General features: G+C 37.7%; 1 protein-coding gene and 1 long non-coding RNA gene across 3 annotated transcripts in view; one reads left to right on the top strand and one right to left on the bottom strand.

Annotated features, from left to right (window-relative positions):
• The window catches only part of LOC127580749 (inactive dipeptidyl peptidase 10-like), a 547,404-nt gene that overhangs the window by 3,156 nt on the left and 528,832 nt on the right, over positions 1–15,416 (bottom strand). For both annotated transcript variants that reach the window (XM_052034610.1, XM_052034700.1), the window contains 4 exons: positions 14,519–14,573; positions 8,907–9,006; positions 6,765–6,823; positions 5,870–5,942 (listed from right to left, as the gene is read on the bottom strand). In XM_052034610.1, coding sequence (XP_051890570.1) covers positions 5,870–5,942; positions 6,765–6,823; positions 8,907–9,006; positions 14,519–14,573 — 287 coding nt within the window. The remainder of the gene's footprint in view (positions 1–5,869; positions 5,943–6,764; positions 6,824–8,906; positions 9,007–14,518; positions 14,574–15,416) is intronic.
• The window catches only part of LOC127581138 (uncharacterized), a 43,702-nt gene that overhangs the window by 26,870 nt on the left and 1,416 nt on the right, over positions 1–15,416 (top strand). The window contains exon 4 of the long non-coding RNA XR_007957923.1: positions 13,419–13,510. This is a non-coding gene — a long non-coding RNA (uncharacterized LOC127581138). The remainder of the gene's footprint in view (positions 1–13,418; positions 13,511–15,416) is intronic.

Genomic DNA, 15,416 nt, shown 5'->3' with positions numbered 1-15,416 from the left:
TTAATTATACATATAATTTTAAATTTTATTAAGTTATCAAGGTCATTGAGATAGACATAAATCTGCTGAATGCTGGTTTTAAAAGCTTCAAGTCTTTCAAGGCTGAATCAGGAAATACAGAACCCGAATTTAATTTCTACTGTGCCTTTGTTGAAACAACTATTATTCATCAATATCCAATTTGCTCTTATGCTAATAAACCCTAATCTAATTACAAGCATAAATGGATTATTATCCTCATGAATGGTCTACCTGTTTAAATCTAGAACACTGTATTTTGTAACCTCACCTACCCCAGTTTAAGACCCTCCAAATTGTTTACTGGCTCACTGGGCTGCATTGTGTAAGTTGCAGTAAAATGTCCTTGTTTTCCATCTCCCCAGGCACTTCTCTCTTGATTCATGGAGAGGAGAAAGTACTTGAAGAAATATTCAATCTATCCAGCCAATCTCAAAGAGAAAGGTGGCAGGGGACTTCTTGTAACACTGCAGTCTTTCTGATAAAAGTATGGCCAGAGTGCTATTGAGCAAGGAGTTCCAGGATTAGAATGGCAACACTTTTCCAATTAAAGATGGTGTGTGACTTGCGAAGGAAATAGCAGGTCATGATATTCCATTACATCTGAGACCGTTATGCTGCTTGGTGGTAGAGATTGTGGATTTGGGAGATGTTATCAAAGTATCCTTGGGGCATAGTCTTGCTTGGTAAGTAGCACACATTACAGCTATTGTCCACTGGTAGTGAAGCAGTTGATATCATACAACTCAAGACAGCTGCTTCATCCCAAAGAGTGCCAAGTGCTTGAGTGTTGTTGGAACTGTGCTAATCCAGGCAAGTTGTGAGTATTCCATCACACTCCTGACTAGTATTGTAGATGGTGGAAAGGTTTTGGGGAGTCATTAGCTGTAGCATAACCCCTTCTTCTGACTCACTGTTTTAGCAATAGTATTCATGTAGTTGGTCCAGATAAATTTCTGATAAATGATGAAGTAGTTTCTGCACCTTTGTCCTGGGGCTCAGATAATTGTCTTCCAACAACCACAGCCATTTTCCTTTCTATGCGGGTTTGATTCCAGTTAGTGGAATGATTTTACCTTAGAGGACATAGAGTTGAATTTTATTGGTGCTTCCTGATATTACCTTTGGTCAACTACTACCTTGATGTTAAGGGCAATCATTCTTACCTTGCATATTGAATTCATTTCTTATTTATGTTTGGATCAAAGCTGTTGCAAGCTCAGGAGTCAATAAGTCTTGACAAAACCCAAATTGAGCATTGTTGAATAAGTGTGGCTTGACATTGCTGCCGATGACAACTTGTAGTTTTGCTGATTATGAAGAGAAACCTAATGAAGTGCAATTAGCTGGATTGTATTGCCTTGTTTTTTGTGAACAAACATACTTCATAAAAGAGTAAAATATTAATTATTCAGATTGGAACAAAATGGATAGTGCTATTCCACAAGAGTCAATGCTGGCACCAGTGTTATTCATAACAAGTGTTAATGATTTTGAGCTTGAAAATGCATAACTCAATATCAGAAAATGTTGATGATGCTAAACTGTTGGCTGACTGGCATATCTGAGCTTTCATTAGAATACAGAATAGTTATGGGAATGTTGCTCAATTTTCCATTAAAAGCTTTCTTTTAGGGTAAAATGGAAGTGATAGAGCAACTACGGGTGGATTTACCACCACTATAGCAAATGAAAGAAATGCCAATTTTATGCAACTTCTTAAACTCTTGTGCCAAATTCTTAGATATTTCCTTGGAGGTCTTTTTGGCAGAATTTTGACTAGAAGATGCACTAACTTCAAGTATGTTTGCTAGCCCCATCTCCCTAAGAATTGCAAAACAGTGCTAAAGAGACTAATAATACTGCAACGTTAAAGAAGTTCAGATGGTGTTGCCAACCGATGTATACTTTTATTCAGATAGTGTTTACTAACAGCTTCATTTGCATCTGGGTATCACAGGAATTCGCCAGTACAAAGGACAAACTCAGCAAATGCCTTTACTCAGGACCACTCTACCAGCCACAATAACTATAGCTAGATTCATTCTTCAAAGAAACCTTATTGAAAAGCTGCATACATCTTCAAGTTTTAACATTATGCTATGTATGCATATAAAAGGAAAAGTAAATGCCATTGATACTTCATTATCATTTCTCTATGAAAAGGAAAAGAATGCCTTCAATAGTGGTAAAGAAATAAGCTGACAGAGCAATAACAATGCATCAGCAACTTATTTGTGCAGTAATGGGCAACTACCTAGCTAACTTAGAACATGCCTCTTCACCCTAGAAAAATCCAGGCCAAAAATTAGTGTAAGATTGCATGGTCTTGAATGACAGTCACAAATGTCATTGACTATTAACTGCCACCTTAGGTGCAATTAAGGATAGTCCAATGCTGGCATTGTCAGTGAAGCTCACACACCACAAATGAAAAATGAGTGTTGCAGCTTGTAGATTTGCATGTATGAGAACCATGAAAGAGGGTAAGGAAAGCTATAAATTGTTGATGAAAGCTATAAATTGCTCCTTAAGGATAATTTCACTCAGTGAACTATTTCTTTAAGAGCAAATGCTGCCATAAGAAGCTAAAAATTTTTCTTAATGTTTCATTTCATGAAGTTGGCCACTCATTTTCAATGGGAAATTAGCAGCCATTATTTCAATTCTAGCATTCGTAAAACTGATGCCATATGATAATTGTTACTTGCACATTTATCATATGGCAGCAATTTAATGAATAAAAATTGCAGAATAACTCTCAAGTTGTTTATTTCCTTGCGGATGCTTTCTTCAATAAAATATTGGTGAACCACTGGGTCTAGTTGTGACCATACCTATCTGGCTAACTTGGAAAAGGTCATTTGTTGTAACCAAGAACAATCCAGTAGCAAAGCTGTTTAAGAATGCATGGTATGAACATTTTTGTTGCCCTGGAAAGAATAAACTGCAGATCTTTAGCAGATGTTGAAATTTTTCTTTAAAATCTCCAACTTTACAAACCTTCGATTTAACCAATTTCATGTTCTTCATATCATTAGGGTATAGTTTCTTTTCATTTAGAAATTCAAATTTCCAGAGCTAAGGTTTGCTTTAAATAATGCTTAGACAACCTTAAAGCAAATGTATTGCATATAAAATCAATATGTAGATATAATAATGCTAGCTTTCAGAGGGATTGTACAAAAATGGCCACTTCAAACATCCACTTAAGGATAATTCTCTTCACTCCTTTCATTTTACGTAATGGCACTAACTATTTATTTAGGTTGAGAGGCTGGAAGATGGGGAAATTGGTTGGAGAGATTATCCGTGCAGTGTTGAATCCATTAAAATGCGACAGATTGGTCTCCACTAGACTTTCATCTTGGATCTCGGTAGGGCAATCAAGGAACATTTCTAATTTTTTTGTGATCAGTGACGCAATAGCCTTTAAGAACCAATTTCACTTTATTTAATACCATAAAACAGGAGGGATATTGGAGGAAAATCTAGACCTTAACCTTATTTGCTAGTCAACTTTCAACACTGTGACTGTGATCAACTCTTTTTCATAGTATCCTGCACATTACCTTCTCTCAACAAAACTTACTGCCTGCCTCGTACAATGTTGCCTCTTACAGCTTTACTTAGAGGATTCCCTTACTTAAAGAACATAAGTAATATTCTCCTACTTTATATCCCAACAGACACTTAACTCCTCTTACATCGATATTTTCTCCCTTTCTTCTCCACGTGTTCATCTGTCAGGGCACCTGTCCTCTAGAATTATCAGCCCTGTTCCCTCCACTTTGTTTTGTCCCTTGCTACCTTGAAATTTTTCCTCAAAACCTTTGATTGCTCTTTCAAATACAATTCTAGTTTCTAAACTTCCTTTTCCTTATACTTGGTCCATTTTAATCACTTTGGTCTTTATAGTAAAAAAACTCAAATGAATGTTGCTGTTATGTGCTATTACTTTTCTTGCTTATCCGTTTAAAATGCATGCAATATAGGAGGGATAATGGAGGAAAAGCCCTGAGAAACTTTTTATTTTAATCAGCACATTAAATTTTGTGTTGATTTAGCAATGATATTATTAAACTTTCAAAAACAACCTCATCTATATACAAGTAAAATTGCTTGGTTTTCATATAATGTGTTTGAATATAAATGAGCATAAAATATTTGCTTTTATGCCGAGGACTGCCACATAATAACAGTTGATGATGAATAGCCTTACAAAGCTTAATGTAGACTAGAACATCTGAGGATTCATTCCAGGGTTTCTTATCACTTTCACCTGGCACTGCTTTATTGGAAAAGTATATTCTATGAACTTGCCTGAAAATATTAATGTGTTACAGTATATTCTGTTCATTTTTTTACTGCAATATGACAGTGAATAGAGATAGAGCATTTAATTATTGGATATATTACGTCTGAGACAATTCTGTTATGACCACAGGTCCACAGAAATTTTAATATGGGTCAATGGGAAGAAATGCTAGCTGACCACCTTCTCTCAAACTGGAGGCTTCTGAGGCTCACTATAATGGAAACCAAGATGAATGGATCAACTTATTACACTTCAAGATCAAAAACTGGAATCCCAGTTGGTTTGTAAACTTGGTTTCAAACTGGCATTTCCAATTCAGCATGTTCATGCCTGCTGATTCACTTTTGTACTATTGAGAAGTTGTTACATCAATTTCTCTTGATCTGTTCTATGAAGGGTATCAAAGTATCAAAGAAATGGCATTCTTGGCTGAAAACAGCTCTTTGGGAGTTCATGTTGTTTCACTGGGTGTTTTGCTGGTCCCCTGGGAGGTTGGCACAATCTCCATGGAATTGCCAGGTCAAAATCTTCTATTTACAGTAATAATTCAATTATCATCTCACTTCCCTGTAGGGAAATGGCACTCAAAGGGCATACATTTTAATAAGATGACGCAAAATTGCCTGTGAACACAGCCTCCCAACTGAATGACCAGGACTATGGAATCAATTGTTAAATGTACAACTTAACTGGTTACTCCTTAAGTAGAGTTGATCATAATTTATTTGACTTTTTAAAATTTTGTGATTTTAAGTACTATTTTTCTGCACTGGCCATAAGAGGGATGTTAATGTAATGGGCCCGAAGTACAGGTGGGCAGAGATGTTCTCACCTGTAACCAGAGCAGTTTACTTGATAAACCTCACAGGATTAGTTAGAAGCCCCTACATTTAAGTTAAAAACATAGGCAGCTGCACTAGGAGGACACATTGAGGATCTGCTTACAGGAAATGAGACAGTGGTGGTATTAGGGTGTTAAAGGTGTCCACAATCTCTACCTCCATTCTCCCTCCCACTCACCTGTCCATCCTCTAGCCTTGAAAAGGCAATGACACTGTCTTTTTGTGAGGGATGTGAAATTTGAAGTAAATATATCACTGTGGATTCAGCCATGCCCATCAGTAAATTTGTTTCACTCAGTATTACAGCTGGCAATACTGGTCCCCAGTTCCTAAATGCCAGGGATGTGGTTGGAAGTCTTTGCTCTGATCCTATTTCATTTTGCCTTGTTGACGTTATTTGCGAAAAGTAGCTTTCCAAGCCTGAGAGAATTTTTGGACCCTGATAAAGAAGTGTGATGTTGCACATATGGGTATTGGTTTATTTTGTAATGACTCCAGATTTCTGATGGGCGTGCAATAATGGGACATGTTGTTTAGGCATCAAACAAGCCATGCCTTCAACAAACAAAAACTTGGATACAAACACTAACACCATCATTCAGAAAAGATCATCTAGAAATATTTCTAATTATTTTAATGACATAACTAAACAATATGTTCAAATGTGAGAGATAGGTGGTATAGGTCTTACCGTCAGCTGTCCCATGTATGATCAGAAAATTCACATCTTTGATTTCATTAGAATTTTGTAGGACACTAGATTCCTGCAAGTAATCACAATCTGAGTTAGTGATATGAATTTTAAACACTGTGGGATAGAAATACTCACTCTATTTCTGATATATGTGTGACGTAATAATATATGCAGGTTGAACTTACCTTTTTAAATTTGGTCCTAAAGCGAATTATATTGAATTTCAGAAGTGGAGGTCAGCTCCCATTTGTACATTGCTCATTTGGCATATACAATAGAGGATGAATTTCTACTTCATTGTTCTTTTGTGATTTATGATTGCAGAGCATAAAATGAGAATTAGAATGGAATTTGCTGTGAAAAATAAATTGGGGAGGATTCCCTCTTTTGGGTTGGTATTTTAGTAACATAAGGCTTCTACTTCCTCATTGAAATCTATCCCAGCCCTGAACTATTTTCAGGATTGTGGCTTAATACATAAATTCAGCAACCTTGGTGGGATCTTCTTTATCAAGAGGGAATCTATGGTCTAAGTGATGAAATACTTGTAGGGCTGTTATCTCCTTCTATTTGAGGAATTGTAACCCTTTATTTCTGCATTGTGGAGGCAAATACAAACCTTTTAATGGAAGCTTCAGGAGGCAGTAGTACCTGGGGTGGATAAGAATGAATCTTTTATCCATCTGAGGCTCTCATACATTGACAATATGCAAGTATGGATAGCAGTGGACTAGCCAGAAGTCCAGTATAAGTGTGGGACATTGAAGAACTGATAGGCCTTATTGCCTAAGTTTTTATGATACTTTTTGATTTAGGACAGAATGGCAGATTGAAATTCAATCTTTATGAAATGAATAAATTGGTTCTTGGCTATTTCCCTTCCTCAACTCACTTGATAAATATTTATATCTCGTGATGGCAATCCAAGGTATCGCTCTGTGAATGCAGAAGCTGTGTGGAAAGAAAGAAAAAAATCAATTTAATCCACATTTGCAGAGAGTGTCTTCATGTGCATTAGTTAATGCAAAACAATTAGCAATGACTGACCCTCATCCTCAGTTGTGATGTTCTACAGCAGATGAAGGTTCCAGTCCCTTTTAGGTACCTGCCCTTCTATTTAATTAATTTGTGGATAATAATGTAACTAAATACCAAATGAGTTATGATAAAAATCAGTGGGCCAATTTCTCAGGACTGACTATTATCCAAGTATCTTGTCCCATGCATATCAGTACACAGTGAATACCACATGGTGCACATCTCTTGATAATTTGTAATCTATTATCCACTGTCGTCAATACCCTGTAACCATTCAGTGTGGTTATTAATAAGGTACTGAATGAAGCCTAATTTTAGTTGTTATCTTCAATACACAATGAATAATCACTATAAAAATAGCAGCAAAAAAAAGAGAAAAATTCATTGCAATCTAGCTTTAAAATTCTAATATCTCTGACCATTATTTAAATTGAAAACATAAGGACGAAGGCAATGTCAACCAGTTTGGGAGGAACTTCTTACCACTGTAAATGTCCTTTGTATTTTTTTCTCATCTCCTTTTTCTTTGTATTGAGCTATCAGCTGAAGTGGTGTGACAAAGAAAAGCAAAGGCTGATATAACTTGGTTTGGTTAGACTGATGAGTGTCTCACTGAGAAATTAGGTTTCATTTCAATAAATAACCTCTGACTGAATTTAGAGTGAAATGTTAAATGTATCATCAATTGTAATGACAGCTTAACAATTACTGTCTGAAAGAGGAAGAAGATAAATGTCTGGCATCAGAATTTCTCATGAACATGAACATTCGGCCTTTTCTAGAAGTAGAAGCTATGGTACAAGGACATATGAGATCCATAACATTTCTGCTTTGGAAGTAGGTAAAGCATTTATTTCATCACCTCAACCTCTTTGAACTCGCTCAAAAACTCACAAATTTAGGAATTTGATAACAAACTTTGCATTTTCTGAGAAGTTCCTTAACTTATCCATATAACTTCATACATTCTCTTGTGTATGTCCTCTCCAAAATGGTTGAATTACATGTTTGGTGGCCAACAAAGAGATTAAAAAAACATTATGCTGCATTAAAGAGTAGACATTGTGAATTATTTTTCTGCACATTAACTTCATTTTTGGCAACTAGATTTCAACATGTAGATCATCAGAAAATGGAACTGCAGTTTGATTACGTGTGGCAGCCTTTTCATCATTGCATTGGATGACTTAAATAAAGCAGGCCAAGATATTAGTTGATTACTTCATTGCCAGACACCCAGATGCATACCCCTCTCTGTCATTACACAAAATAAACCTTCTATTTGTACTGAAACTATTTGGATGAGGCTTTACCTGCTAGCTTTGATCTTTGCACCTGAACAGCTTCTCCCAATATTCATACCTGGTAATTGTTCTTATGTACATTATACTTGCGAGTTGTGGTACCTCATGGGTGTCCTCAGAAAGAGCAAGAGAATTCTAAAGCTTGGCTGTCATGATGTCATGATGAAAGGGGTGTGATCACATCAGGAGCAACAGTGGTGGGATTGTAAGGAAGGGGAGCAGTTGATAATGATCAGACAAGGCAGAAGTCAGGGTTAAGACCTCCTAGCTTCAAATGAAACTAAATATATTGACTTAGCTGTGGAACGTACATGGAATTCCCTTTGCTCAGAGGAAACCAGTCATGCCCAAGCAGCCTCAAATAGATGTTTTGCCATTTATTTGCCTTTGCAGTATGAATAAACTAAGAATAAATGTGAAAGTGGTTGAAATGCATCAGAGATAGGATTGCTCAATAGTTGACATTGTAAAGGTCACCCGTTACAAACTCGTTAAATTGAATAACTGGCAAGTTATAATGACAAGTGATTTATATCATCCCTTTGTTATTTCCAATAAACATACGAACATCTGATTATTTCTCCTTGTTGGCATAGATTGTAAGGAAATTTGCAATTCACAACATTGGCATTGGCATTCTGGCAAGTATCATTTCAATGTGAAAGGATTTGCAAATTTTTTTGTTTACACACCATATAATTTCCAGTCTGTGATTGGTGCCACAGCAACACCGCATTTGAAGATTCTGTCGGTAGAACTAAGGATCATAGCTGTGACATAGCCTCCATATCCCTGTCAAAGTAAAACAAAATCTCAACATGGATTTTAAATATTCTATTTTTAACATGAACATTTGATGGTCCTGGTGAAACCAAACTGCCAGCCTTCATACACCCCAGTAATTATCTTTTCCAGTGGCTTAATGGATAGCTAATCTGCCATTGTTAGCTTTCTGCCCTCTCTCGTATCATAAGTAATCTTAATAACATATATAGTTGAATGTAGACCTGTTCTTTGACATAAACACTCAGAATATGTTGCATATTATTTTTAATTTACAAAGTAGTTCACCTCAGTTGTAAAGCATCCGGAAGACTTTGTTTATTTTTGTATATCTATACTTAAAATCACAATAGAAATTGTGATTTAATGAAGATATTTATGTGTGAGTGGAAGAGTATATTGATCAGAATTATACAGTGGTCTGACACAACAGAGTGCCTTGTCATTTTGGAGAGCACTTAAAAGTCAACTGCATTTTTGTGGGCCAGGAATTGTATATAGGTCAAACTAAGTAAAAGTAACATATTTCCTTCCCTGAAGGTGATTAGGGAACCAGGTGGGTTTTAATGACATTTTGGTAGCTTCATGGTCATCATTACAGATTCTGGGCAGGACCACACTAATGACTAATTGCCACTCCTGTAGAGAAGCTCTGGTAACTACTGTGTGCAGCATGCAGAAGGATAGAACACGCTGTAGGTTAGATTGCTCTGTATCTGTCTCTGATTCTGTACAATGGTCAGTGGCAGTCCTGTAATGGGCTGAGCTGATGGACCAGATATACTTCATACCCCTCAGCATCATGCTAGCCACAGCTGATATATTTAGTGTATTTGAACAGGGCTACCAACTTCACTAAAAGACTAAATGCAGGTGTTTATTTTAATTTTAGTTGATTTATGTGTTGAAATTGGTTTTAAATTAATATTAACCTCAAATTTTTATTGTTTAGCAATTTTAAATTACTTACATTTTTCAACTGGTTCTAAATATTTTTGATAAATAAACTGTCGAAAGACCATCACATAACAGTCTGTGGGCAGGGCGATGGTTTCCATTGCCTGCTGCTAGCTGTGGCTTGCTCACTGCTCCCGTTGACTGATCAGCTACAGCAGTGGGGCCTCGAGGATTTGGAACTACACAACCATAAAAGATAAGTGAAATCATCGGCATCTCACCGCTTTAAATATGAGGTGCGGGCTGGATCCAAATGATCCAAAGGGAGAACTATGACACACCCACCTGAGCCCCCACATCTTCAGATGACCTGTAATCTCAGTCTCTGAGGTCAACATCCAGGCATCCTTCAAGAGGGTGAATCCACGAAAGGCATCTGGTCCAGACAGTGTACCTGGCCGAGTACTAAAGATCTGTGTGGACCAACTGGCTGAAGTATTTACGGACATATTCAATGGCTCGCTTCTGCAGTCTGAGGTTCCCACTTGCTTCAAAAAGGCATCTATTGTGCCGGTGCCCAAGAAGTGTGTGGTGACCTGCCTCAATGATTACCATCTGGTAGCCCTCACATCAACCATAATGAAGTACTCTGAGAGGTTGGTTATGGCGCGTATCAGCTCATGCCTGGCCCAACACATTGATGCAATCGCGAAGAAGGCAAGCCAGCAGCTCTACTTCATTAGGAGGTTGAGGAGATTTAGTATGTCACCAAAGACTCTTACAAATTTCTACAGATGTACGGTGGAGAGCATTCTGACTGGTTGCATCACTGCCTGGTATGGAGGCTCCAACGTGCAGGATCGCAAGAGACTGCAGGGGGTTGTAGACTCAGCCAGCTCTATCACGGGCACAACCCTCCCTGCCATCGAGGAAATCTTCAAGAGGCGGTGGCTTAAGGAGGCGGCATCCATCATTAAGGACCCTCACCATCCAGGGCATGCCCTCTTCACGTTACTACCATCAGGGAGGTGGTACAGGAGCCCGTAGACCCACACTCAATGTTCCAGGAACAGCTTCTTCCCCTCTGCCATCAGATTTCTGAACGGTTCATGAACGCTATTCTTCTTTTGCACTATTTATTTATTTTTATAATGTATAGTCATTCTTATGTCTTTATGTCTTGCACTGTACTGCTGCAGCAAAACAAATTCCACGACATATGTCAGTGATAACAAACCTGATTCTAATTCTGACCTGGATCACTCCAATTTGCCTTCTGCCACAACAGGTCAACAGCAGATGTGATTTCTCTGGCTCTTCACTCTGCTCTGGACCACCTGGACAACAGGAACTCGTATGTCAAGCTGCTGTTCATCGACTACAGCTCAGCGTTTTAACACAATCATCCCATCCAAACTCATCATCAAACCTCCCTCTGCAACTTCGTCATCAGCAGACCACAATCAGTGAGGACTGGTATCAACATCTCCTCCTCACTGATTATCAACACAGGTGCACCTCAAGGCTGTGTGCTTAGCGTCCTGCTCTGCTCTTTACACACACATGATTGTGTGACTAAGCACAGCTTCAATGCCATCTTCAAATTCACCAGTGACACTACTCTTGTTGGACAGGTGGCAATGAGTCAGCTTACCAAAACAAGAAAGGACACCTGGTTGAATGGTGCCACAACAACAACCTTTCGCTCACCATCAGTGAAACTAAAGAGCTGATTATTGACTTCAGGAAGGGGAAAGAGGGCAAACAGGTGCCAGTCTATATTGAGGGATCAGTGGGGGAGAGATTCAGCAGCTTTAAATTCCTAGGCGTTAACATATTGGATGACCTGTCCTGGGCCCAGCACATGGATACAATCATAAAGAAAGCACAACAGCATCTTTACTTTCTTAAGAGGTCAAGGAGGTTGAGCTTGTCACTGAATGCTCTAACAAACTTCTGCAGATGTACTGTTGAAAGTATCCCTGACTGGTCGCGTCATGGTCTGGTACAGCAATCTGAATGCACAGGGATGCAAGAAGCTACAGAGAGTAGTGAACTCTGCCCAATATATCATGGACACATCCCTCCTCACCATCAGTAGTATCTATAGGAGGCACTGCCTCAAGAAGACAACATCTATCATCAAAGATCCCCACCATCCTGGTCATGCCATCTTTTCACAGCTACCATCAGGCAGGAGGTACAGAAGCCTTAAGTCCCGCATCACCAGGTTCAGGAACAGCTACTTACCTTCAACCATTCAGTTCTTGAACCAGCTGGCAAAACCCTAATCACTACAGTTTAGCAACACGATGACCACTTAGATCACTTTGCACTAAAATGGACCATTTTTTTGTTCTAATTATGTTCTTTCTTATAAAAATTGTGTTTCATTTATGTTTTCCTTGTGAATGCTGCTTATATGATGCTACAGTATGTGCCTGTGATGCTGCTAGAAGTAAGTTTTTCATTGCACCTGTGCATACATGTACATGTGCATATGATAATAAACTCAACTTTGACTTTGTCAATTAGCTTAACCTAAATTTTAGAATGGTTTAATTAATAGATTTTATTTTCCCTGACTTTTGTGGAGGGATTTGAAGTTTTTTTCTGATTCATAATTTCAGGTCTCTGGATTAATCATCCAGTGAGTTAACCACCATTCTTCCTTTCAAACCTACACTTTCTATGACCTAGAAAGACAAAGGCAACGGGCACTTGAGAATCTCAAAATAAATGTAGATGCTGCAAATCTGAAATAAATGCAGAAAAAAAAGAAAATGCTGGAAACACTCAGCAGGTCAGTGGAAATTGAAACATAGTTAACATTTCAGATTGAAGACTCTCCTTCAGAAACTTTAACTCCGTTTTGCTTCTCAGATGTGTTGCCTGATCTGCCAAGAGTTTGTAGCATTTTCTTTTTCTTAATTACATGAGATTTTTATCACATTGCAAGTTTCCATCCCCGCCACACACCATCTTGACTTGAAAATATATCACTTTCTTTACTGGCATGGGGTCTAAATACTGAAACCCCCAATCCAACAGTTCTTTGGAAGTACCTTCAACAGAAGGATTGCTGTAGTTAAAGATGGCTCACCACTGTCTTCTCAATAACAGCTTTGCCAGCAATGGCCACATCAAGCAATCTATTTCCTGTATTTCACTTTTATGAAGGTCACCAATTATACTGATGTAATTTTGAAAAGAGAACAGTGACAGCAAATTAACTCTCACAATTTGGTAATGTAGGGATTGTTTTTCATCTCTACCATTTGGAAGTAAATTTACAAGATGAGTTGTCTACAATGAGAATGAAAATTTAGTGCATTTAGCTCTGTCAGTTTACTACCCAAGGAGTGAATACAAGAAAACAATAATTCACAGCTGTTTCAAACACTGACTTGCCTTATTTCTATATTACTAGTTAATGACTTATTTTAATCTTTCTGATCTGTGGTTTGTACCTCCATTCCTTGGTAGTGTCTGCTATTTACAACATTGCATTTTTTTGTTGTCAGAGGTGGAAAGGGTGAGCAGCTTCAAGTTCCTGGGTGTCAACATCTCGGAGGATCTATCCTGGGCTCAACACGTTAATGCAATCACGAAGAAGGTATGCCAGTGGTTCTACTTCATTTGGAGTCTGAGGAGATTCTGTATGTCACCAAAGACTCTTCCAAATTTCTATAGATGTATGGTGGAGAGCATTGTGACTGGTTGCATTACGGCATGGTACGAAGGCTCCAATGCACAGGATTGCAAGAGGTTGCAGAGGGTTATAGACTCAGCCGGCTCCATCACGGGCACAACCCTCCCCACCATCAAGGACATCTTTAAGAGGCAGTGCCTCAAGAAGGTGGCATCCATCATTAAGGACCCTCACCATCCATCATTAAGGACCCCCACCCTCTTCTCATTACTACCACTGGGGAGGAGATATAGGAGCCTTAAGACTTGCACTCAATTATTCAGGGAAAGCTTTTTCCCCTCCACCAATTTCTGAATGGTCCATGAAACCTTGTTATTCCTTTCCTTTGCACTATTTATTTATTCTTGTAATTTACAGTAATTTTATATCTTTGGACTGTACTGCTGCTGCAAAGCAACAAATTTCATGACACACAAGTCAGTGATAATAAATCTGATTCATAAAAGCTATATGCTTGAAATTCCATTGTTTGTTTATATCTGATTGATGTTGGTACAAAATTTTCAATGGAGAGGTGGAGCAATTTCAGCAAAAATGATAAAATTATTATATTCTGAATCACAAAATATTTTGGTGCAATGAAGTAGGGATTCAAAAAGCCCTTTAGCACTTTTTGAATAAACAATTCCTATGTTTCTGAAAGAAAAAAATTACCTGTTATTTTGTAATGTAGTGTGCTGTAAGAAACAATTTTCCTGGCAACATCCTCAAAAAATTCTAATACACCAATAGGAGAGTACAACAAGATATATTTATATTTATAATTAGTTATCATGTTATGTAGTATTTTGTATTGTCACACAAAATAGGTGAAAGTATTGAATATTTTCAATGCTGTTCTTTTCAAAAGTAAAATTTACCACAACTTTAAAAGGATTTTAATTTGTTACACTGAAGTACTTTGAAGATTACCTTCCCATAAACAGCTATTCTGTTCGGATCAATGAAGGGTAATTTTAACAATGATCTGAAATAACAAGAAATAATATTAATTAAAATCACTTATTTGAACATTTTTTCACAATGTTGTCCTTTTAAATGCATTAGATAAACATTAGTAACAATGAGGAATGAGAGAGAAATACATTTATGGAATTGTAGAAATTAATGACACAGGAAGAGACCATTTGGCCCATGGCTTCTTTGCCAGTTGAGAAGGTTATTCGGTCTAATCACATTTCTCAGTTCTTGGTTTGTAGACTTAAATTCCAGTAATCAAAATCTTATTGAAGTGCTTTCTAAATATGATGTGGACTTTTGCCTCCATCATCCATTTAGACAGCAAGTTCCATCATTCTTGGGTTAAAATATAAACGTATGCCTGTTGGTTATGAAGCAATATAGATGGGGTTTATAGAAAATACTTCTCATAATTTTGTATTTTGATTAATCTCCCCCAAAGCTCCTCTGTTTTAAGGTAAATAGCCATAATCCAGCCAATCTTTCCACATATCTAAAAATTAAACTAATCCCATCCTCCTGCACATGGTCCATATCCCTGTCTATTCACGTACCCGTCCACAACGCTGCTTGAATGTTACTCTGCTTCCACCATCTCCCCTGGCAGCATATTCCAGGCACCTACCATTCTGTGTTTAAAAAAGACTTGCCTCGGAAATCGCCTTTAAACTTTCCCCTTCTCACCTTAAATCTGGTATTTGACATTTCAAATGTCAAAATGGGGGGAAAAAAATGTCTGGATATCTACTCTATCTGTGCCCCTATCAGGTTACCCCTTAGTTGTCGACACTGCAGAGAAAACAATCCAAGTTTGTCCAACCTTTCCTTATAGCTAATTCTCTCTAATCCA

The sequence above is a fragment of the Pristis pectinata genome, chromosome 1, assembly GCF_009764475.1.
Source record: "Pristis pectinata isolate sPriPec2 chromosome 1, sPriPec2.1.pri, whole genome shotgun sequence".
NCBI lineage: Eukaryota > Metazoa > Chordata > Chondrichthyes > Rhinopristiformes > Pristidae > Pristis > Pristis pectinata.
The sequence above is the reverse complement of the archived record's forward strand: the minus strand, read 5'-3'. Positions and strand labels throughout refer to the sequence as shown.